This window comes from Rhamphochromis sp. 'chilingali', assembly GCF_963969265.1.
Source record: "Rhamphochromis sp. 'chilingali' genome assembly, chromosome: 18".
Lineage (NCBI taxonomy): Eukaryota > Metazoa > Chordata > Actinopteri > Cichliformes > Cichlidae > Rhamphochromis > Rhamphochromis sp. 'chilingali'.
Genome location: NC_137945.1, coordinates 19145618 through 19171482, shown reverse-complemented (window position 1 = coordinate 19171482; position 25865 = coordinate 19145618). Strand labels below are relative to the sequence as shown.

The 25865-nt window shown below is 40.2% G+C and overlaps 1 protein-coding gene and 1 long non-coding RNA gene across 2 annotated transcripts; one reads left to right on the top strand and one right to left on the bottom strand.

Annotated features, from left to right (window-relative positions):
* Positions 1–2549: 2549 nt before the first annotated feature.
* timm21 (translocase of inner mitochondrial membrane 21) lies at positions 2550–15898 on the bottom strand. Its single transcript, XM_080864300.1, has 10 exons — positions 15413–15898; positions 14946–15008; positions 14763–14860; positions 14564–14637; positions 14355–14460; positions 10347–13205; positions 9986–10067; positions 9725–9884; positions 6780–6912; positions 2550–4743 (listed from the first exon to the last, which is right to left on the bottom strand). Exons 1-6 carry the CDS (start codon positions 15699–15701, stop codon positions 13113–13115), a joined length of 723 nt encoding a protein of 240 aa, XP_080720426.1. The 5' UTR covers positions 15702–15898; the 3' UTR covers positions 2550–4743; positions 6780–6912; positions 9725–9884; positions 9986–10067; positions 10347–13112.
* Positions 15899–20550: 4652 nt separating this feature from the next.
* LOC308385870 lies at positions 20551–22147 on the top strand. The gene is made up of 4 exons (XR_013969663.1): positions 20551–20911; positions 21012–21072; positions 21175–21269; positions 21365–22147. It is a non-coding gene; the product is annotated as an uncharacterized lncRNA (long non-coding RNA).
* Positions 22148–25865: the final 3718 nt, after the last annotated feature.

The window sequence follows — 25865 nt, the reverse complement described above, 5'->3', positions numbered from 1 at the left end:
GATAACAAAAAGTGATGAAGGTATTCAGCACAAGACAGGAACCTGTTAGCTGTTAAATGACCTGCGAAACTCATTAACGCTCCCTCAGAGTTGCGACGATACACTGTCATTGCACAGGAATGTAATGTGAATTTGAAGCAACTGAAGAATTCAAACAGTGAAAAAAAGCAGTCCTGATCTGAAACAACTCTGTGGTGGAAAATCAAAAACAGAAGTATTTTTGACATCTTATCCGTCCTCACCCATGCCCGGAATGTGCTCTCCCGGAGACTTCGAAAGGCACCGCTTTCTCCGTGTTCAGTGCGTACACCTTACTCTCAAAATCCTCGTCACTTCACAGGTGCCGCATCCACTTGCACGTCTTGGGAGCGCAATATATCTTTGACAGACAACAGTGGGTAATTGAGCCATCTATTGTGTTCCTCGAATGGCCTTCAAGACATTGGTAATCTCCAAAGGCAGTTCGGTGAATATCCTTGAGAGCAGTCTCCATTATGCAGCTGTTTATACCAGGATGTGATAACCAGTAAAGCAATATACATGATGGATTATTGCCTGTTTCCCCAAATGCAAATATTTCCCCCCAAAACCATAAATTACGCACAGCAAAATCAGTGCCACACACCTTATCTGGATAACTTATTCACAGCTGACACAACACGGTCTGTCACGCATGAACACAGGAATCGGTGAACGAAGGTTATAGTCTTTAATGTCGCGGGAGCTGTTTCCTTAAATACATTTTTCTCATCTTTTTTGATTGACCACATTTAATGTGCTTTAAGTACGATTCATAAACTTTTCTTTGAAGAAAATGCAACATTAGGCTGAGCTTATTTGTATGCAGCTCCAAAAATGAATGTCCTTGAGCATTCATTCCACAAGAGGGCTCTACAATTGATCCTGACTGAGCCCAATTATTTTTTCCATCAGAAATCTAAAACTTTGGAACAAAAGTCAGTGGAGCTTTCTGCCGTTTAAACGTGTGATAAAAGACATCATCCTGCACTGGGGGGGGATACCAGCAAGAGCCTGTAGGCACTCAAAGACCGCCGGGCTCAGCAACAGGTGCAGGCTGCTCGAAAGCATGTGGCTGACATTATCACTGGTGCGAGACTGCCCTCTAGTGGCGATTTACGGGGTCACAGCTTGTTCTGCTCCTACATGTACTCACATGTGGTTAACCTTTTTTTATTCTATTTAATAATCCCTCCACTGTTCATACTTCATTGAGGGATCGGTTGATAACAAGGTTCAAGTATTTACCAGCTCAACTGAGGTTAATGAGGGTACGGTCACACTTAAAGGACCACTGAATCAAAGACATGACTAACTCAGAGAACCGAAGCCCCATATTAGCCAGAATGAGTACAGACTGCTTTCCTGGTGATATTTTTTCCTTTTGTGCTGGAATTACTTTGACATAATGAGCACAAGAAACATGTCTGTGACAGAAGAAAAAAACTCTTTAAATAGTGCCTTTTTACACTTGGCTGCACGGATTTCTCAGTACCTAGTTCGTTTTTCAGAACTTCCAATGCGGTGAGGAAAACAGCAGTCTGCGAGGAAGAACCCACGGCTAACCTTTCACTGCCTTACAAATGAGAGGAGTTCATACTGGGTGAAGCACTATAGTGCCATGCCGATGTGTATTTAGCTGTCATTCTCTACTGTATGTTCGCATGAGGTCTATCAGAGTCGGTTTAAAAGTAAGGTGCGTTATGTATGAGGTGCGGGGTTGGAGTGATGTATGGGCTCGAGGTGGGATCGCATCAGAGATCGGCTGTGAATACTTGTGTACATGTTATACGTTTTTCACTTTGAATACATTTGCAAGAATTTCAAGAAAACTTTCAATTTACCATTACAGGGTACTGTGTGTGGAATTCTGAGATAAAAAATGATAAAATAATCCATCTTGGAATAAGTTTGTAACATGAGGAAATGTGAATTCTGTATGAAGATGTTAAGATTTTCACTGGGAGTGAGAAGAATGGACAAGAAACATCAGAGGGGCTGCTCAGGTTGAGCGTTTGTAGGTGCAGATGAGGGATTGTGGATATTTTAGACAAGTGTTGTTAATGATGGAGCTGCCAGGCAGGAGTAAAAGAGGAAAACCACAGAGGTCATTCATGCATGTCATAAGGGAGGATATACAGAGGGGTTGGTGTGACAGAGAAAGATGCTAGGGTGAGGTGGAGGCAGATGATCCTCTGTGGTGACCCTAAAGGGAGCAAAAGAATGATTTCATTGTCGTAGCGAATACAAGAAGCTACTAGCAGCTACATTTAATTCTCTAGCTACAGATAGAGCTTTTCAATGTTTGGAAGAAAGAAAAGAAAAGGGCAATAACGTGATAGCTCCCTGGTTTGGAAAAATCTGCATTACAAAGTGCAGGTGCAGATTTTAAAGACAGTGGAGACTTCAGAGACCAAAGTGTATATTAGAAAGTGATTGTGTTGTATTTTCGAACCAGTGAGTGTTGCTCTTCTGCTGTGCAGCCCAGGGGTGACCTCAAACATGAGAAAATGAAACTGACAATATTTTGTATAACAACAATTTAATACAGAAGATGCATTTCTCCCAAAGCAGAAAAAATAATTAATTCCCCTCGACTTGCAAAGCTACTAAGTGGGGACATCTGATATGTTGCCCACAATGGGAATGAACGTGAAGTGAACAAACAGGACACAGTACGGACAGAAGCCTCGTAACACTCAGGTCGTCAATCGTCATCATGCTGCCGCCATACAAAAGATGCCATTTCAAGCCCACATTCAGATTTGCACCTCGGAGCTTCTCCGTTACATCCTCCAGATTGTAAAACCAACACAGGTAAATTTGGTAAAAACGCATCAGCGTCGGACGATTTGTCATCACAATACAAAGAATTACCATTAAAGTACATCACATGTGATTCTCCGAACAGACCCCGTTTACCCAAAAGTCCAGAAAACATTTAAAATTCATTCAGTTTTTCTAGATTTCTCACGCCCCGCCCCCTTAATGGTCAGAAACTACACACAGACTGATTAAACAAACACGTAAAATGGATTATTTGGGAGTACAGTGTTATTTCTGGATTAACTGAAATGCAGTGACAGGAAAAAAAAGAGAAAAGAACAAAAACAAAATTTACAAAGAAATAGTATTTGAAAAATTGCAACAGAAGAAAACATATATGTAAAACAGCTGAACTCTACCACCCTGTGGCAGAGGTAAAAATGATCAGAAACAGAACTGTTTAAAAAAAAAAAAAAAAAAAAATTTTTTGGTTCGTTTTCTTTTCACAAAGAAAAAAAGAGAAGAAAAAAGTGACAGCTCAGTTTTGGTGACTTCTAAAAACCACAAAAAGCAGCCTTCACATCCAAGAATGTTTTGAGCCTTTGCTCGTAGCCCTGTGAGTGTTTTTCTAGGGTTGTTACACGTTTTCATTTGAAGACATATTTAAATGAGAATTACAATTCACTACAATGATTTTGATCATCCTCCAGCTGGATTTACATCTACATAAGACACATTTGCATTTCTCTCAACCCATTGAACAAAAGCAATTGTCCAATTTTCCAACTTTTAACAGAAGAAGAATTCATGTTTACACTATTTGCAATCTGGTGTATAGGAGATAATAATGATGAGCAGCAGAAAGAACCCAGCAGCTACACCGATTACGACCACTCGCTCCGTATCTTTTCTACTGCCAGCGTACATTTATTTCATCCACTTGTTCCCCTTTTCTGTTCGCCCTCGCTCAATCCCATTCTCAGGGTAATAGTCACTTGAACTGTCTAACGTCCCGGTATAATCACCACAATAAAAAAAACACACGGGATAATGGGGTAATTATCTAAGACAATTGGTGCATTTGTTATCAAATAGCACTCAAGTGCACTCATAATGAAGCACTGAGTAAACACAGTTTGGAGTTGAAAGTATTTATTATGCACATGTGCTATACATAGCAAAGTTCCTCTGAAATATAATTAGATTGTCTACACTGTGAATTTGTATGGAAGGCTGTTACTCGCTTACTGTGTTTCAGAACAGCGTCTACAGACGGACACAAATATGAAGCCGTGCCCCACATATTATGCTTCATAGCATCTGGAACAAAAACTAAAGCATCTGTTTGATTTTGAGATTGATCAACTATTTTAGTTCTGTGAAAGAAGGTGGCCTCAGAGCACACTTTAAAAGTCTCTCTCGCTCATCTGTGGCTCCACTGATACCCTTGAAACTCAGAGGTCAAGGGGATTATTTTCATCCTAGCTGGAAGGCAGTCCTGACTGAGGCACACAGGCTCACAGAAGTCATCTGTTATTGCCAAACTCATCAGATGACCACTTTTTTTTTTTTTTAAACAACACAAAGTAAAAAAAAAACAAAACAACAAACATATGCACACACACACACACTCATATACACGCACAAACATCCAAATAAACATTTGCTCTCCTGTGAGAGTTAGGCTGGCAACAATCACTGAGGTTGAACGTAGGAAGGCAGTGCATGGAAAAGGCAAACTGGCATCAGGGATTGATTAAGTGGACCCGCTGTGACTTACAGCGCCGTCCTGTTGGCTGACTTGTGTAGGGGGAGATGCTGTGTAGGGGGGCGGGGCTTCATTTACGCTAGTGGAGTCTCCTCCCTCAGAAATACGAAGAGTGTTATGGCAGGGCTGCGGGGCGTCGGGCACGTCGCCTTGGGCACACTCGCTGTAGGGAGGGGGCTTCAGGTCGTCCTCTGGAAGGAACAGAGAAGACAGCTTAAGGAAACAGGAAATCATACACACTTGTCCCGAACTGAGCTGCTCAGTTTAGGGATATCCACCGGATAAATGTTTCCCTCACCTTAAATATAATAGAACTATGCACCAAAATAAACTACAAACAAACTGTTCAACCATAACATCCGACAGGAGAAAACATAAATCACCTCTAAACATGGGGCTCACGCTGATCATAGAATGAGCTGTAATGTTAGGAAGCAGCAAGGTGTTTTTTTTTTTTTTTGTGGGCAGGACTTTGACTTTAGTCAGCTGTTTAAAAAAATCATAAAAAAAAGATTATAATCTTAACCTTCCTGACACTCCCTTTATGGAAGAGGAAAAAAAAAAAGGTTTCGGTACTTCTCACAGCTTCTCGGTTGAGCTTTTTGAGATGATGAATTTTTACTCATGCTTCATACGGTCACAAAACTTTCAAATATTCAATAACAGCGAATGTTAAATTGTGCCGCAGCAGACGCAGAAAACAGGAGTTACACAGTGCTGTGTGGCTGTAACGCCGAATTCAGTGCTTATTATACCTTCATGCAGTGGCACTATTAAAACTGCTGTATTACAGCAACCCAAACGTCCCCTCCCCGGTGTCTCCGATAGGAAAAAAAGATCTGATATGAGGGCGAAATGGAACCAGTCACATTGTGTAATTACACTGCTGCTGAAATGTCACCATTTCCAGCCTTTGTAACCACATCCTGCTTGTCAGACTCAACTACCACTTCAGATCAAATGAGATGCCATTTGCGAAAGAGGACGCTCTGAAACTTGATACAAAGATTTAAAAGCTGGAGTGGCTAGCTTGTGCCCTCCTACGAAAACACATATTTGCAGCTAATTATGCAAAACAGGAAAAACTGAAAGCACTGACATGACTGTTTAAAGTACATTTAACCCCAACTAGAAAAGGGAGAAAATCCGTTTTCTAGTTGAGAGAAGAGTGATTACGAGTAGCAATATTATTTAAAATTGAAAAACAAAAGTGGGGTAATGGAATTAAAAAACAAAATAATTGGGAAAGAGTCATCAGCTCTCAAAGTGCCAGTCACATGTCCAGTATTTGAGCCTCTGTTAGGAAAAGGAACTAGGGTCTTTCTTCTTTAGTGTTGCTTTTTCTGGCGCAGTTTAAAACAGTCATCAAAAACGAGTTAACTCACACACAGAAGCAATGCACTTGGATACAACTGAAACAGATGGTTTCATTTTGATGGAGTTACTCTGATAAACAAACCTCTGACTGCAAACCAGCATGTGAACTCATTTTAATTAGGACAGCTCTTTTTAGAGATATAAGTACTATGGAGCACTAAAGGGAACTGGATGAAACTACAGCCGTTATGTGCACAGGCTCTGAAGCAATGCCAAAGCTGATGTGTGCCCCGAGACTTTCTAAAGCTGGCAAACGCTGCTCAGAGCGAAAAACATCATCCGGCAGTTGTCTTCTCTTTTTCAGTTACTTATATCTGAAAAAAGCCACTTCCACTATAAAACTGTCAGCAACAAGCGCTCTGCATCGCAGTAAATGAAACTATGTAATCACAGCGACCACACAGAGTATTCAGTCAGGAAACGTGGTGGACTTTCCCACCGTTTCTGTGAATGAAATCGATGTAAATGCAGTTACTAAGGGGGGGGGGGGTGTGTGTGTGTGTGTGTGTGTCAGGGAATGTAATTAACGCACAATTCATCTCAAGTACATATGACACAACCACCCTTATGTTGTAGTGAAACCATCAAGCTGTGTAATCTGACACTAAACTGCTCAAAGCAGCACCGCAGGTGGAATAGGGGACTCCAGTTAAGCCCTCGTGCCAATCAAATATCTTGTTTTTCTTTACTGGGTGCTGTGAACCAACTTGTTAGTGGATAACGGTCGAGCGCTCTACCCCACAGGATGTTGAAGTACGAGAAGGGGGAAACATTTTGAATGGGGCTCGCTTGCAGGCTAACAACAGAACAAGGAGGCAAAAGATGTGTGTGACTTATTCAGCTTTGTTACCTCCAGATACTGCCTCGTATGGTGGTGGCATGTCGAGCTGGGAGAAGGATGCTGCTGGTGGCAGGGCTGTGGAGGGCTCCTCTAGTGAAAGGTCATCCTGGACACCATACCAACTAGGCCAGACTGATGTTTGCTACAGGAGGAAGGAAACACAGAGTTAATTACACAAATGCACACACAAAAAGCAGAAGCACAATGAAATACACACATACACACTTAGCCGTTAGAGACAGAAATCTATTAGCTAAAGCCAACATCATAACACCGCTAACACTATTAGGAAACGAGCCGCATTAACTTTACTGTACACATCTCCGGAGATGACGCTGCTGCTGGTTATCATAATATTACACTCATGCATCAGCTCTTTTAAACTTTTTTTCTTTCTTTTTGCCACAGTCCACAGCTCACAAGTCAAAAAACCACCAGTGAACAAAGGGCAGAACATAAACAGCCGGGCAGCATTTTCAAAGAATCAAATCATTAATGTTTGACTTCAAACACAGATCACCACCATGGAACGTTTTCCCCCCAAACCCGATAAACCGTTTTTTAAGCCTGTATTTACACAAAAGAAGAAGCGAGGACATCTGCCAGTTCATTGTATAAACATAACAGCAGTTGTTGCTTACATTACACTAGGCTGGAACGTTTTTAATACACATACAATCATTTCCTTGAAAGAGAGGAGAAATGAGAGAAGACGGGAAAATAGTTGAGATGTTAAAAAATGTCTGTTTTAAAATGCTTTTTGCAGATTTGTGATACAGCCCACATATGACAAAGAAGTCCGTTTTATTAAGTGACAGATCAGCACCTTTGAATGATGCTTTCAAGCTCTCTTGAACCTGTTGCCCATGTTGGTGATCCAGGTGTACACGCTGTAAGTCGGTGATGACAGACTAATGAGCTTATTAGTTTAATCATCCTGTTGTTGTGGGCGTGATAGGAAATGATGATGAAAGTGAAGCACCGACAGAATAGTTCAAGATAATTACCACACTAATAAGCTACATTAAACTAAACTTGCACAATTATTGTGATCTGTATTTTCCAAATCTAATTAAATGCTTTCATCCAGTACCAGTCCATGGCCCAGGTATTGGGTACCACTTACATAATAGCAACTGTTTATGTAGGCCTAAAAAAAGAGGACTGAAACCAGCTCATAGCTTATCAAATCATTTGGATTTCTCTCCATGGCCCTTATCTATCAAAAGGTTGGGTTTTTTTGCCATATTAGTCTCTGAGTGAGTAGAGCTGTCCAAGAGGTTTAACAAGTAGTGCTGCATCATGAAGCTGAGTCGTCTTGGCATTTCTTCAGAAAACTTTCAGGGTACCGGGTTATGGATGACCACAGGGGTCTCCCTGCTGCACATTCCATTAAAATCTAAACAGGGAACATTATATATCCGAGACAGCAGAGGGAACAAAGAAGAGAGAAAGGAAGAAAGAGAGGAACAGGGGGAAAAAGGAAGGGGAGAAAAAGGGAAAGTGTGGGAGGGGGAACGGGGGAATGCAGAAACTGTGAAACAAATGGAAGATTAGAGAGGAGTGAATAAGCAAAATGAGTTCAAGGAGGTATAGCCAGCCGGCAATCTTGTGTTGGACTGCATGTTCCTTCAGTTCAGATAGCACACATAATATCATAATTGGTCTTGGGAAACCCAAGGTCAAAGGCCTCGGCATTGCTCAGTCGCCCCTGCATCATTTGCTACATTATTTATTTTATAAATGGGTCACTTCCTGTTGCACAAATCCTTCAAACAATACTAAAAATATCCCTCTGTGTGCTTGCTACATGGACAGACAACACCGAAAAATAATTCAAAATCTGGTGAAGATGAATTTCTGTATGTACATTTCCATTTAAATTAATAATCTATTACAAAAACCTGTTTCTAACTTTCCCGTTCATGCAGCATTTACAACACCTAACAAGGAGTGAATGTAGCGGTCTGGAGTTAGAAACCGTTGTTAATAATTCTCATTTTGGGGAAGCTCTGAATCATGGAGATTGCTTCCAGGTGTTTTAGAGAGGCAGTAAAGCTGAACGGCCCTGGGGAAGGTACAAACACGATGCCTAAACCTGTGGCGTAACCCACAGAAAACAGTTGCTACACGCTGAAGTTGAGGAAAGGCATTATTATTCTAGACGTATCCCTGAGAACATCAACAGAAACACAGGCAAATCCAACACGCATTTCAAGGGGCTCATAAAACAGAAGGCTGCCTTTAATAGCTAATTTTAAAATGACCATGAAAAGCACGTGTTTCGGCAAGACATGAGAGGTTTCAAAGCAAACTATGAAAGCCATTCTGCTGGCTGGATAAACAGCCTGAATAAACCATGTAAACTAATCACAATCTCAAGCAAATTAAACATTCGAGACTACCTCCTCCCAATATATCTCATGAATAGTTTGTAAATGGTAGGATCTTAAAAAAAGTTTTTCAAGACAATCATTTAAATTACTCCCTGTGTTTGTGTTTCGCTTTAATGGGTTTTGCACAACAGTTCACACAGAGACAGTGGGGGGGGGGGAAAGCTCCAGATCAACGAAAACCCCCACATGCATTCAAACCAGAATGTGTTCCTATTAATGGACGACCACAAACTTGCTCAGTATGACACTAAAAGTGAAATGCTGCCTATCGAAGTAAAAATGACTCGACTGGAAACCGCATGCCTTCTCGAGAAAGCAAATAACTCCCCTGCAAAAAGAAAAAAGAAAATAACACAACCACGACCTTATTTGACTGTCTCTTTCTCACTCAGCTCCAGTCTCTCAGCCAGCATGAGGAGGTCCTCTTCACTGTGAACACCCTTGAACTTTTGTGTATAAAGTCACTTCCTCCAAGGTGTGAAACCACTTCAGAAGTTCACAGCTGGATTTTTGCGCTGTGAGGTGTATGTTCATGTGTGTTGGGGGTTCTGCACTTACGCTCTGTCTCTCACACATCTGATGGAGGTAGGCCCTTCCTCCAACAATGACTATCTGAGCATTGCGTGGGTTGCTCAGGTATGCTGCCAGTTGCCTCTGTCTCGACCGGTACCAGCACACATAGAAAAATATCTTTATGACGATGAATATAATGACAACTCTGTAAAGGACACAAAAGAATGAGAAGGAAGGTTGATCAGATTCAAGGATCAGTTTTAAGCTCCGTATTTAATTAACGAAAAATACATACAATATACTCACATGTACCAGTATAGCTCCATTATTGTGAGATGTTAATTATTAAGCAGAGAGTCTCATAGCTGAGGAAGAAGACTGCAGATTCCTGCCCAAAGAAAAAGGAAAAACTTCCACTTAAAGCAATTTTTAACTCATTTTTCACCAAGGCTATTCAACCAAAAAGAAAAAAAAAATCCATCGCACTGTCTTAACTAATCATTGAAGATTTCACATGGAATGTGTAACCCTCAAGCCGCTATCCACACAGAGCTCGGGTTAAGCACTTTTATGCAACTTAAAAAAAAGATGGTGAGTTCAACACGGCGGTTTGTCAGTTAGTATAGCTTCCTGGTCTAGTAAAAGCAGACACAAGAACGAAACTTACTCTGTAGCGACAAGTCGGTCTTCTTGATTAGCTGACGAGGTGTGCCATTCCCCCAAGCGTCTTCGGGGATGTGATGAGAGTGGAGCTCCGTGAGTCAGATGAGGCTACGGCTAGTTTAGAGCTAGCAGGCCGCCACAACAACAACAACAACAACAGGAACAGCAGCAGCCGTACACTATTTACCCACACCGCAAGAAAAACAACGACGGAGACTGGGCTGCTTGGTGAGCATACCTTCCTGCTCTTATATACAAGTTCATAAGCTAGTTACTACAACAGCTACACGCTGGCTTAACCCTGGAGAAACAACTAAACTAGTCCTACAGAGTTTTAGCTAGCTCTGACTGACTGAGCACGCCCCTGTGTTCAGCGATGCCTTCGCTTTCACAGTGGGCGGTGTTCAAATGTTCACAGGGTTCCTGTCTTCATGCTTCCCGTAAACTGCCCCCTCTTGGGAACAAATTATTGGACGCAGTTATTATAATTAATCGCGTAAATTTCCCCGTTCAAGTGTTGTCTGTTTGAAACAGAACTTATTTAGAGTCGAGTAGCATCAAGCTAATTCGTGTTCGGTATGCGAACCAGAAACGTTATCTTGGGTACGTTCATGGTTTATAATTTTTTAATTATTAAAAACCCAACAACTTTTAACCCCTTCATAAAAAAGAAACACCTAAATCTGTCTGTTTTTAGATGATTTACAGACGTGTAATATAAAGCTACGAGACTCATATCTCAGCAGCAGCACTGACGCAGAAACAGTAATAAAAAGCGACATTTCCAAGATAACTGCTACAACGATTTACTGGGGGTCCATCACAAATTCCACTATTTCCGAGGGTCATGGAACGTAGCACGAGTTCTAGGGACGATTGGGTACACATGGGATACAGTATTACACAAGAATGAGATCAGTGCAAATATTTGGAAGCATAAACCCATTAAACGCGAGATTTATAGAGGTTTTTATTCGTGCTGACCTCCAGCAACAGTATCTCGGACGTAAGAAGATCGAAGCTGTTAATCAAACTTTGTTCCCTTGATAGAAAAATGCATATATACTTTGGATAAACTGGATTTACGAAACGCCTCTTGCTGTAACTCTGTGAAATATCAATATTTTCTGTTTTTGCTCAATAGATGGGCTCAGTTCCAAATTATAGGGTGATAAAAAGCTTTATGGATATATGACTGCCTCTGAAAGCCTAAGGGAACATTTAATGGTCTGGTTTGTCTCTAATTATTCCCTGCTTTTGCTTTTTTATCCTGTTTAATCCAGGCCTGTGACATTAGCACTGTTTTGAAGTTAAAAATAATAGAGGGAAAACAGACTAAATTCAAAGCAATCTTGCTAGCCATTGCTTAAAATGAGACATTAAGTTGAGACAAGTTTTAATATTGGTTTATTATTACGGTTTCCACATTCTATATGGAAAATACTTGCAAAAATGTAAAAAAGGGCACGTCATGCAGTACATAGCTCAATGCGTTACCTCCATCTAGTGGTGACTGTTTCATACTTCATTTCTAAAAATGTAATTCTGTACACAACAAATAAACTAAACTTGACAGGAAAGCATCCATAATATTTTCTAGACCTGTATTTTATGTATATAAAAAAAGAGCTTAACATGTAAAAGATGTGTTAAATTGTCATTGGACCTTACACCCCAAAAACAACTTACAAATGAAGGAAGAATTGTAGCTCCAATGAAAATTATCTCTACAATAAACAAGAGCACTCGAGAGAGTGCAACTCCCCTAGAAGGACAAAGGCTACGCTAAAACATGGTTGTTTTATGATGTTTTATTACAACAAGCTCACATCAGCCTGGTTTTATTAAACTTGCTAACTTTAGCCGGCTTTTAATACACACTGACGTCAGCCTGGTTTTATTACAGCACCCTGATGTGTGACCTTTAACCTTGAAGCATTACATACTAAAATGATGTATTTTTATTATCTTTGGCTGTACAAGCTATAGAAACCTGAGATTTTAAGATATAGTTATGCAGTGTGTGAGTTTGTAAAAATTTATGGGGTCATTGTAACGCTGTAGGGCATTGTACTGAAAAAGTTAATGTGTTGTAGAGCTCTGTCCATGCGCTTTCATATGAAGTATTACTCAATATAGTTCCTTGAATTACACCCCCGCCCAAAGATTAACTTTGACCTTGGAGGGCTTACAATGAAGGTCCCCCAATGAAGGTCTAATCTATTGTTGAGAAGTTTGAAGCCAAAATATAGTGGGTAATATAAAGTTTTTACTGAAGTTCACATTTGATGTGAACTAAAATGAAAACAGCTTAAGCTGCTATTGGTATCTGCCATCGAACAAGATTTGAAAATGATATCTTGAAAACTGACTGCTAACAACAAACAGAACTTATTACATACTTCCTTCCCTGGGAGGGTCCAAAACACACACACACACACACACACACACACACACACACACACACACACACACACACACACACACACAGAGCTCCAGTTGTATGTTTGTTCCCAAGTGTTTTATTTTATTCAAAATCAAGATCACAATCTAGTAAAAAAAACAAACATTTATAAATTAGTAGCACGGGGCCATGTGATCCTTTGATCTCTGCTTTGCAAGGCTCTACACCAAATGCTACACCAAAGCTGTAATTGTTTAACAGCCTCTGACACTATGTGAAGGTGAATTCTCCAGCTTTTTTGTCCAGCAACACATCTAACACACACTCCTCATGCTTCCATAACGCTGAATCACACATCTAAGGTCCTTATCTGTTATCTTCCACAATTATAGTCCGTCTTGGGTAGACATCCATGTCCACAAATATATAACGAAACTCATATTTTCCAGTTTCAGGATTCTGTAAAATCAACAACAAAAAAAACTGGTTGATTAAACACATATAAAAACATCAGCGATGTGACGGCCATCACATATGAAACTAGGTAAAGCTTTAGGAAGACACACAGTGCCACTTACTGGGGATTTACACTTCAGTGTGAAATCTACCCATTGAAGCCGTTTTGTAACTGCAAAATCCTCTGAAACTCTATGACGTAACCTGACATGCACCTGAATCTAACTACACGTCACAGCCCGCAACCACTGTGATTGGTCTGTCCAGTACAGCCGATTTCTTCTGTGCATTTTTGGGAATACTTTTTTGCCACGTTTTTTCAATTTAACTGTGAGAGAACAACAATCACTGCTTCAATATAGGGAATAATAATTACAACATCAACATAAACTTACCCGTAATACACCCGCACAAGCATAAATGCTGGCAACAACGAGCCTACGATAGGTAGGCTACATTGTAGGCCCCACAAAAGCATCTTTTCCACTAGCACCTACTCGGCTTATCTCAATTTGAAAATTACTCAATTTTCTATTAGATGGTAGTACTTGTTACTAGGTACTTTTTGAGTACCTATTAGTCTGGATTTCCAAGCGAGCTGAGTCAAGCTGAAAATATGACATCAATAGACCACAAGCCACTGATTGAGCAGAGGGTGACATCACTGGGTGAGTCATGAGAGCAACTCCTTCATAAGAACACAAACCAACAGCTTGGTCCAATGATGAGATGCAGAGTTTTAGCATCAGTTTGGTAGCAGGTAAACAATTGGCTTGATGCCCTCCTGTGTCAGAGGTGTGTAGAGGGGCGGTTCAGCGGGCTCGGGGGCAATGGCAGGGTGGCTGGCTAATTATGCTCTCCCTAGTTAGTGACGACAGAGGAGTGCAGTGCTGCTTCACACCTCCATTTTTGCATTGTGTTTGTGTCACATACAAATAACGCCAGGGGACTTCCAGGTCGCCTTGCTACAACGATCCCACCTACATCGAGGTGGTACTCAAATATGATTAAAAATGACCGAAACTGAATAGAGCAGAGTCGAGTTGAGTAGGTGCTAGTGAAAAGACACAAAACATTCACCGCAGAAATGTCAATCAGTGCTTGTGCATGTATGTATTTCATAAGCTGGCTTTTGAGTGGCAGAATACCAACCTCTTTAGACTCTGTATGCACTGTCCCCTTCACTCCCGGCTCTGAGCCCTCAATGTAAAACTTAAGTCTCATATGCTTCATTCCATCCTTCAGGTACTCGATATGACTGAGGAGAAGAGACAAAGACTGCCATTATACATGTTAAGGCTACCTTAACTAAAAGCGGGCTTTGTTGCTGAACTTGTTTGACTAATTAACAAAACACCAACCTGACTTGCTGCCTCCTTCCTCGACGGGTGGTCTCCCCGTAACATTTGATTGGCTCACCAAATGCACCAATTACCTACATTTTCAATAAACAAGAAACTTTTTATATGACCTCATAAGATCATCAAGAGGACCTTAAATACTGAACTGTAACATTGTTAGCCTGGCCTCATGTTTGACAGTCACTAATATCGTTCATACCTCTGGGTGTGACTTGACTTTATCGAAGGCTCTCCCATACACTTTATTTGGACTCGCGGATGCAAACAGCTCTTGGAACACCACATACAGCAGCCCACCTGACAACACACACAGACGTCATTTCAAACAGGATGATGAATTGCTTGGGTTACGACTGCAGCTTTTTAATTCCGCTGTATTCACCTGTCACTCCAAGCCCGATGAGTACCACGATCAGGTAGGTGAAGTCCCTGCCAGCTTCTTTCACTGGAAGGCATTCAGTGTGGAGGGTTATTATGCAACAGCTGTGCATAGTTTTCATTTATATTAGGCAAAGTTAGAATCTCACTAATAAAGGCAAGTGTTTGTTCAGTTATTCAGTAAATAAACTCCTGGGTCATTTTAAGATATTTCCTCTGCTGCTGGTGATAATCAGAGCGATTGATTGCGATTATAAATACAATAATTGTGTATATTTTTGTCCCAAAACTGCTGCTGCAATGGAATAAATCATTGCTTGGTTAAATATAGTACATTTTCTTCACAGTGCCTACGGACAAACCCTAATGGTTTGCTTTGAAAATAGCAGGCTATCATGAAACTACGCTCCTAATATCTGAGTACATGTATGAGCACGACTTAAATCCTTTTTATTTCCTCGCCTTGCATACCTTTTTGTGCAGCTGAAGGCTTTGGACTCCCACTCTGGAACTTGGAGACTGACCTGTCTCGGTCCTCGGGGCTGCTTTTATTTCTGGCTGTAAAGTCGAGACAAATACCCCGCCGTCTGTGTGTTTGTATTAAGCAGCTTAGCACAGGCGAATTAGCCTCTAGTCCACTGTGGAAGGCCAGTCTTGATAATGTTGACACTCTCCTGTGCGTATGGATAAGCACGCTGACCTGTGGTGCTCTGTGCTGCAGATTTCGGTGCAGGACCTTCAAAACCTGAATATAAGCCATGATTTGATTTGAGCGAGCCCCTTCCCAATATCGCAGAACTACACTAACCAGCCTACTGTGTGGTTTAAGTAAACAAAACGGACTTAGTATACATGAATTCACAGCACTAAACTAACCCAAAACACTGGGCAACAGGACTGGTTAAAGTCAGTCACCGGATTTGTGCTTCACTGGCGCACAATATTGCCGTCACTCACCGTTAAAGCGACAGCGCAGCAATGAAACGTCACTCGCTCTTCATCATCGTCTACAGCGAAAACGTCTTCAACAAAATAAAATAAAAAGTTCCAAAAAAAATCTTTAAGAAAAAAAAAATTACCGTTACAACTAGAGAATGCATTTCCTGGAGAAAATGCAGTGTGAATGCTGATACATGAATATTTGTTTGTTTTTTAAAGTGCTGAAATATTTGGGAAGCTTGTTAAATTTAACTGACATACACCAAATCTTTCACCTATAAGCCAAAGTGCAGAAATGTTGAAAGCTGAAGTTCACACAGAAGACGAAGTTTCAAAGTTGCAAAGTAACTGAATATCTTCAAAATGTACATTAGAAAGAAAAAAAACTGAGTAATGACCAAAGAAAATTTAGAGTCAGAAAAAATCAAAATGAATATTAAAATCTCATATTCTTTAAATCACTTTAAGAGTGGAATTGTGTTTTTTAAAGGTCTAAACACAAGAATCTCAAATAAAAAAAAAATTTGCAAAACATCTGCTGTGTGTGTGTGTGTGTGTGAGTTTCAGCAAGTGAGTGAATTACCATGTAAGAGGGACATCAAATGAGCAGGTAAATTAGTTTTTAATAGTTGTTTTTGTTGTTGTTGTTGTTTTGTTTTGTTTTTAGATCTGCAGATGTCTTGCTGCAGTCTTCACACAATGGGAAGTGTGTTAATTATGAATGTATTTGTCAGTTTTGGAGGTAAGTTGAATTTATTTGCCACAGACACTGACAAAATCTACTGCAATTTACTCCTGACTCCATGCACTCTGACGTGAACCTTGGAATGCATAATTTCATACTTCAGTTAATGGTTGTCATGTCCAAATGGTCCAAATAGACTCTGGAGCATTAGAAGAAGCTTTAGAGTAATTTTTCAGAAATTAGAAGTACAATAAAAAAGGTCAAAACTTAAAAAAAGGGAAATTTGATTGGAACAGGTTTTGATTTTATTCACATATTACACAGCTGTGTTGCTGGCTGAACAGGCTCAGGCAAAAGCAATGCCGTGCCTGGCCTATTGTTTAAGTTTCATTAAAGTTAGAGCTTGTAAAATCTCACCATTAGAAGTCAGTAGATTGCAGATTCCAGTCAAGTGAATTCACTTTTTCATCCCTCCTAATTCAAATCTATAAACCAAGCTACAGTAGCTCTGCTAACTCTGGTAATGCTGACTGTCGTTCAGTATATCTTTTGTTTGATCTTTTTATTTGCTTTTTGGACAAGTGAATTTACAAAAATCTCTTGAATCATATTTACTTTGGTGGACAGAAAAAAACCCTTTGTAGACTGTTTGGGGAACTTTAGTACAGTGGAACCCCAACTTACAAATACCCCATTTAATGAAAAAATCAAGTTACGAAGGCACTTAACGGCAATATTTCTGCCTGTGGTACGGCAAAATGCCCATGTAACAAAATCCACTGGCTCTTATTGGCTGAGCCCACAATGCCCACAATTCCCACAATGCCTTCCGAATCATGTGACAACCCCCTTGGCTTTCGTACTTGCGCATTGCTGTTCCACTTGAACAACGTATCCGGTCGTTAAGTGATGACGTGACGAATCCTACTTCCAGGCCTAAAGTAGTCTGCGTTTAATATGGCTTTTGTGTTGTTAACATGTTTAATGTTTTGTATTTTCTTCTATTTAATCTCAAAAAGCTCCTAAAACAGTCAGTGATCACTGTTGACCTCCCTCGGCTTTTATTACCGCTAATCATTTATTTAAGCTCAGTTTTTAAAATCTTAGGATGTAACTACAGCCCAGCCCATGCAGCAGTATATGAATGACTAACCTCGTATTGTGGATGGATTATCTCAGTTGTTCTCCTGGCTGAAGTTTGGTCCTTTTACAGCATCCTGCCATGCGATTACATTTGTTCCTGACCACCGAGAACACTCACGTTAACTTTTATCGAGTGGGAAAAAAGTTAGCTTGTTTATATTATGCTAACATAGCTGTATCGCTAGCGGTCACGTAGCACATCATTATATACCAGCTAGCCAAACTTCAGTAAGCCTACAAACGTCACTGCTGTTTAGTTTTCTGTCTTCATTTATGTTGGAAGTGATAACAGAGCTGTACGTTTTAATTTGTTTCCAAAACCCCGCAGTCAGGACATGCTATATTGTATTTAGATAGACGCTAGCGAGCTAACTTCCTGCTAACTTCTAACTCCGTTAAATGTCATAAATTCCGTTTTCATGGATGCCTGGATGTTAAACTCAATTGTTACACCTGGTAGAGCAGAATGCTGATCATTTTATTAAAGATGAAATACTTTAGACAGTTTTTCAACTCTCAGTAATGCCATAGTGATCGTTTGATATATGGACCTGCAGCAGAGTTTAGGCCCAGACATGGCTAGTGACGTCAGACTTAACGACCAGATTGTTGTTGCAGTTAGCAATTAGCCTATAGCTTATCGTTCACTCAAAAGGCGCGATGGGTGCTTAGACTTACGAAAATTTTCGACTTACGAAAGACCCTCGGGAACGAATTTATTTCGTAAGTCGGGTTGTGTTGATTTTTCAACAATGAATTTTCTGCTTTTAGCTGTATTTAGCAACCGAAAATATTATAGCAACACTGAAAAGACAAATCATTAACATTGTGTGGTCAGGTAGAGGTGTAGGTGTTGCTGTTTTAGTTCTCTTTCTGTAACAGAACTTGAAAAAACTGAGTCAGTTGTCCTGACCAGTTCCTGTCTGAGGTTCAGACCATCAAGAACGTAACTATAATATTGAACCTGAAGTATGATGTTCCTACCCACCAGGGAACCACTGTGGGTTCAACTCCTCCTGCTGAGCTCATAGAGCAGCAACCCACTAGTCCAGAGGCAGAGTGAGAGACTGAGATTACCGAAAAGCACCACTGAACGACACAGGAAATCATTCCTGCCTGTGGCCATCTCCCTGTACAACGCATCCACTTAACACACTGTTTGCTGCTACAACTACACATGTTTCTTTTCCAACTATTTATTTATGAGTGACTTATGTATGTATGTATGTATATATATGTATATATTGTACTATTCTTAGTGTATTGTCTGTCTTGTCTTAATGTTGGTTTAAAATGGAGCACTGTAACAAAAAATAATTTCCCCCAGGGATCAATAAAGTATTCTGATTCTGATTCTGATTCTGGTGGTGTAGCATCACTTTCATCACTCACTCCTGAACTCCCGTGAAACATAACAAGGCCTCTCTAAACATCAGTAATGTGAGACACATTACTAAGAAAACATGAGAGATATATTACTAAAAAAAAACATGGCAGTAGGTGTTGGGTCTGCGTTTCCACAGGCCCCGCTAGTTTAGAAACTTATTCTCGTTAACGACAGAAACAAGACGAACATCTTTTGGTTGCTAGCAAGGGAAGACTGGTCGGAACCCAAGCTCTTGGAGCTGAACGCTCCTCACCTGTCTTCTAACCAACTTCATCTAAGCAGCCTTCCTCGCAGCCTTTTATTTCCAAGACACAGCAGTTACAGTACACACAAGCACCTCCCATTGTAAAACCCCCCTATGGTTACAAAAGACAAGGCACTGTGTGTGTACGTGTAAGCACGTGTGTGAATGTGTATGCATGTGCGAGAGTGTGTGTGTATGCATGTATGTGTGAGAATGTGTTTGTGTGTGTGTATAGGTATGTGAGTGTGAGAATGTGTTTCGGGGTGCGTTTGTGTGACCTCCTGCTCACCAAAAGGGTAATAAAAGCAGGAAGCTTACCACACAAGAAACAGAACTTCCAGATAGGATGCGCCTATAATAAAACACCTCAGCCTCCCCCACCAACAGAGTGGCTGGAGAGGTGGTATGAGACAAAGGAATGTCTTTGATCCTATAGTTTGAACTAAGACTTACAAATTTAAGTAACACAATGACAACATTTAACAATTTGACTCCAACAGTAGGTATCCTAGTAATTAATGACCTCATTATTTAGGGTGCTATTATTATTGTGCTTTAGACTCTACAGATTACACAGAGATTTCTCCCTCTGGACTGTTTAAAGGGCCAGTTTACATGCTGTCAGCCTTCAAATGTATGCATTAGTCCCCTCCACCATTGTTTTACTGCTCATGTTCACATCTACAGTAAGAAAATGGAGATAAGCAGGCAAATAATATAAAAGGACACGATGCTGCAGAGTAACTTTCTGTCTTTTCTGATTCACCATGTTGCATCTTTTCACAGGAGTGACTTAAGGACGCCTGTAGCCTTCACTTATCTACTTATATGATAATAAAGTTTAGTGTAATGTAGATAAAGTGTTTTCTTTTAATTTTATAACATGAAACTTGCATCAAGTATTTCCATGGTGACCGTTCTAGAATTCTGCATTAAATAAATATTAAATAAATGAAATAAAATAAAAATAAATCTGACTTTAATTTAATTTAATTTAATCAGACTTTAAAAACAGCTCATCTGTACAACAGAAACCATCGAGCTCAGAGTTTTTTCATTTCTGCATTTCGCATTACACAATTTACACAATTTGGACGGTATTTGACAGTTTGTGTTCCCGACTGTGACACAAGAACTACATTTCAACTGAAGCAAGTAGAGGAATCTACAAACCCATCAGGGTATATGACAGGTTTTTTCCTTCTTCTGCATTTTAGCAGTTTAAAGAATTTGACGTAGTTTTAAAAGCTGACAGACTGAGAATCAACTTAAGTAACAATCGGTAACTTCTTATTTCTTTGACAGGTGCTGTTCATGTCGAACAACACTGCTGGCATCTTCCAGGCTACAGGGCTCAGTTAAGACTGAGATCCATCCAAACCAAAGCTCATGTAAAATATCAGGTGATTTCTCAGGACCTGAGAGTGGTGATGTTTAAATGTCTCCTTTTATTTTTAGATTGCAATGATGGAGTTCCTCAGTCTTCAGCAGGAAAGCAAAATCCCACACATCACTGCTGAAGACCTGAGAGATTTTTCTGGTGGAGAAGAGCAAACAGACACTCAGAGAGCAGTGAGTTATTGTGATACTGACCATCCACCTCAAACCTGACAGTCTGTTTGTGATGAAGTGTAAATGCTGAGAGAAAGCCTCTGTTTATTTTCCTTTGAAGGCTTTGGGAGTTTGAATTGGGGGATTTTGGAGACAAAGAAGCCAAACCTCTTCTGAAACTGGTGAGACTAGAAAACTCACAAGACTTGTAACTTGGAGGTTTATTTATTTTGTTCACATAACATCTAAACAAAACTACACTGTAAATGTGTTTTGTGTTTCAGGTGTGGGCAGTAAATGTCGTTAATAAAATGAGGGACAAGGAATTTCTTGCCTGGATGCTCCTTAAATTTCCAGAGTTCATTCCTCCTAAATTTCAGTGAGTTACATCTGACAATTATTAACAGTCCAGCTACAGTTTCTGTGATGCTTTAAATATGTTTAAAATATCATTATCATAACATTTTTCTACAGAACAACTAAACTCCTCAGCATGGTGAGAAATTACATTGAGATTCTTAAAGAGAAGCAGCAGGAAGAGCATAGCTCCAAACTGCTCACTGCAAGTGGTTATAGAGGTAGTTCCCCACACCTTGCAGGGCTTCTGGGAGCTTCCTACTTGCCCCCTCTTGAACATGGCCTCCTAGAGTTTGAGCATACTCTCCACCAGTGTCACAAAGGCCACTTTGGATTGTGTCACCAAAACTCTTACAGCGATGGATAGCAGGCCACCTGTCCCGCTCTGTCAGAGATAACATAGTCCAGAGCATTCTGAGGGAGATCAGACAGAAACATCCTCCAGAAATTCTACTTACCAACCTTGCAAACTTTGCATCAGAGCTGCTCACTACAATTGCTGATGTAGCAAAGAACCACATATGCAAGAACTTCAAGCCCCCTTCTGAGCTTCCACCAATGTCTGATGTTCCTCCCAGTGAAGAACCTCCTTCTGAAAGCCTGTCAATGCCTGATGTTCCACCAGTTGAAGAGCTTCCTTTTCAAAGTCTGTCTTTCAAATCCATAAAAACATTTTACTTGTAAACTTGTCACTATTGAAAGGGAAATAAACAGGCTTCCCAATGGTGTAAGATTTATTGCCACAAATCATTCTTACAACAAAGAAATTATCAACCAACAACTAATTTCCTACTTGTTTACATAACACTGTTCTCTTCAGGACTTTCAGATATAAAAGTATATTTACGTGGATTCACCTGTGTTTGCACCGTTTTGTTATGAGCTGTTGCATCTGTGGATGCCAAAGAGAAAACGTTCATAATAATGGCTGGATACTCAGCTGACTATACCTGTCTTCTGCATGTAGCAAAAGTGTTTACTAGTATAAGACTGTAGAATTTCTATTTACAAAGAAGTTACCAAAACTGTTAATACTTCCATGAACCACTGAGCAAGGCATATTACTTGATAGATGCTATTAGAAATGCTTTCAAAAGGCATCAACAGCATAGATACAGTGGATATCATTCAAAGAACAATGCTTTCAAGCAGAATGTAAACATTTTTATTTCTGCTGTTAATATGTTGTTATTATTATGATTGTTGTAATTTGACATTTTAATATGTTTTAAATGAGACAAAATTAAATGTTCACACTTCAGATGTTTTGGTAAATCAAATTTTTTTATTTAACTGGTCAATCGTAATTTTTTATGGGTAAGATGTTATAATAACCTGGTTCACTCAGTGACTCTGTCTCCTAAAAATCTTTAATTCAGTTCAATTCAGTTCAACGGTATTTACATATAAATGGATTAAACTGAACTGAATTAAAGAAAAAAACCCAACAATCCCCTATGAGCAAGCACGTGGCGGCAGTAGGGAGGAAAAACGACCTTTTAAAAGGTTCAGGGAGGGGCGGCCATCTGCCGTGGCTGGTTTGGGGGGGGGGGGGGGGGGGGGGGGGTGGAGCCGATGAAAACTTTGTACACAACAAAATATTTAAGCAAATATGCTTAAAATGCATGTTTAGGCACTTTAAGTAACTGTTAATATTTTGTTGTATATTACTGTGAAGTCAATTAAGTGAATGGTCTCAAAAACCAGTTGCACTTCTTTTTCTTTTTTAGTTTTTCTTCTGGCATGTTGTCATCTCGGGCCTCTGGATTTTCTCATTTGGTAGAACTGGCCTCCTCTTTTTCTTGCTGATTCTCCTGGAGTGTCTCGGCTTGGGCTGGAGAATTTTCTGGATTGTTAACGCTGGCCTCTTTTTCTGAACTTGACTGATGTGTTGTCTCTATTTGGCTTTGAGTTTGGCTTTGAGTTTGGCGTACTCACAGTGGGTTCTTTGTTCCTGTTATTTGCGCTTTGCAACTTCCTCTTCTAGAGTTTTCTGAGTTTTGAGGATTTTCTCACGGAGTTGTTCGATCTCTTCCTGCTGTTTTTTACTTGGGCCTCCAAATCAGCTACTCGAACGGTTTTCATGTCTGTAGAGTCTGTGTGTGGAACTTCTGTAATTTGTGTTGAAGCGTCCACACTCAGCTCTGCAGCTGTCACAGCTGTGTTGTCGTCTTTAACAGGAGCTGCATTCACCACAGGGGTGAAGTTCTCCTCAGGTCTGTTTCTGCAAGCCTGTTCCAGTTGTTGTTGGAGCTCAAGAATGTTTTTTTCAGCATTTTCTCTGCAGCACTTTAGCTGCAGGCGAAGCCAATCATTCTGTGTTTTAGGTTTGTGGTTTGCAGCTGTCATTTTGTAAAGATTGGTTTTACACATGTGCTGAGCCTCCTGCAGGAGGAATCTCAGCGCACCCACTTCACCAGTCTCATTATATGGATGTCTGCCATCATTTGGTATTAAGTGAGGATTAGGCTGTGGTTGAGATGGCCCATCATTGGTTCTAAGGTCATGATTAGGCTGATGTTGCAGAGGCCCTTGATTCGGTAAAAACTGTGGATTGCGTCAATGTTGCCCAGGCCCATTATTGGGTTTAAAGTGGGCATTGGACTGATGTGGCCAAGGCCCTTGATTGGGTCTAGGGCTTCTGGCTCTGGGGTTTGGTTTTGCATTTTTCTGCATTTTCTTCTTATTTTCACCCTTTGGCTTGGCAGCGTCAGATGGAATCACCTCATTTGGTGCCCGGTTTTTCCCTCTTAGGTTTGGGTTTGCTGCATCGCTCTTGAGTTAGGGCGGACAGCGGCCAATGAGGTCCCTTCCTGGGGATCAAGGTTTTGCTGCATACATTGCATTCTTCTTGTCTTTGGTCTTACAATGTCCAATAAAGTGTCTTCTATTCGATCAGGGTTTGGGTTTCGTTGCATACACTGAACATTTCAAATCTTTTTCCTAAAAGTTGGCTCGTGTGTGTAGCCTGTCTTGTTAATGATTTTACTGAGTGGGTTGAGGCCAATGAAAAACAGCAGTTGGAACAGAACATCTCCTCGGTAGATCCTGCAGTTGATGGCGACTGTTCTCCTGGCGTTAAATTAGCCTCTAGTGTTGTTCCCTGCACCCCCCCACTGATTTTGTGATGAAGGTTCTTTCGGTCCTGTTGATCTTGTACAGTTCTAGCCATTCCAGGATCCATGTCAGGGACATTGACTCATCTTGTTCAGTTGTTGGCATTTGCTCTTGCTCAGATCTCTGCTCTGTGTGCTGACAGACATCTGCTCTCAGTGTGTCATTCGCGCTCACAACATCTCTGCTCCGTGCATACCGTTATAAGTGTGCCACAGAACCAATCACAGACTTGGATGCAAAAATTCTGATTGGCTGTTACAGTCTCCAATCAGCTCGCTAGCTACTGCATTCCGGAAACACGGTCCAGAATGTAGCTAAGTCCATTTTCGGTTAGTATTTTTTATTATTTTATTTTAATATATATATTTTAAGACCATTGTTGGTTTTAATCTAGTTTAAACCAAACCACTCCACTGGATTTAGCTACATTCTGGACCGTGTTTCCGGAAGGAGCAAGAGCAAATGCCAACAACTGAGCAAGAGGGGCTGTTATTGTGTGTGTATATGGATAATAGCAAACACTGAAATACATTTCTTGCACGCAGAAATGAATTTTGTTAGCTCAAATTAAACTTTTCTTCTCTTAAAAAAACGTTCTCCTCAAAATCCAACATTTGCGCTTACAATTTTTTTTTAACGTGCGCTCAGAATCGAGGCACAAAAATAATGTCATAGGTTTCTGCCACTGTGGCAGTTGGTCTACTCACTGAAACAAAGACACCCATTAAAAATATGAAACTGGTGAAGAAAGCATGGATCTTAAACTGGAAGTGAAGAAAAACTATAAAAGATATTGAAAAGATAATTAAAAGCTGAATAGTTCAATGTCTTGGCTTCGTTTTAAAGTTTGAATGGTGTCTTTAGGTGCACATATGTAGAAGCAGTTGAAAGAGGAGTACATTGAATGAGAATTTGAAGAGTCTGCCAATTGAAATACATTATACATTTTTGTTGAATAAAGTTGAATCTTTAAAAAAATCTAAAAGTTAGAAATGACAGAAATAGAACCACACATGTCTAAAAGAAGAAAAATCTAATGGTGTTTTTCTAAGTTGAGCGCTGTTGAAGGAGATAATAAGCGAAAAATGTACAGAATAAAAATAGCATCTCAATACTGTCAATGCTTAATCAGCACTAATTGTGTCGTTACTTATGTTAAAAAAGGTTCTTCAGTTCACATCGGGCAGATAGAAAGAAAAAATTAACATCAATCAAACATGCTTTTATCTTTCGCCACACTCTGGCTACAATCAGGCGATTTCAGTTCATGTGAGAGGACAAAGTTGTGGAGCAATATAGCAATACAGCTTTTAAGGAGTGGAGATGTGGACATTACTTTCATTTTCAAAAGGACAAGTGTGTGATGGTAAAGTGCAAACTGCATCCAAGATAGAAACAAGAGCAATATACTGCTAATACAACTTTGGCTCTTTAGAAGCATCTGAACAGACAACATGGTAACGCAAAGACCAGAACCCAAGAACCCAGAAAGATTTTGAAA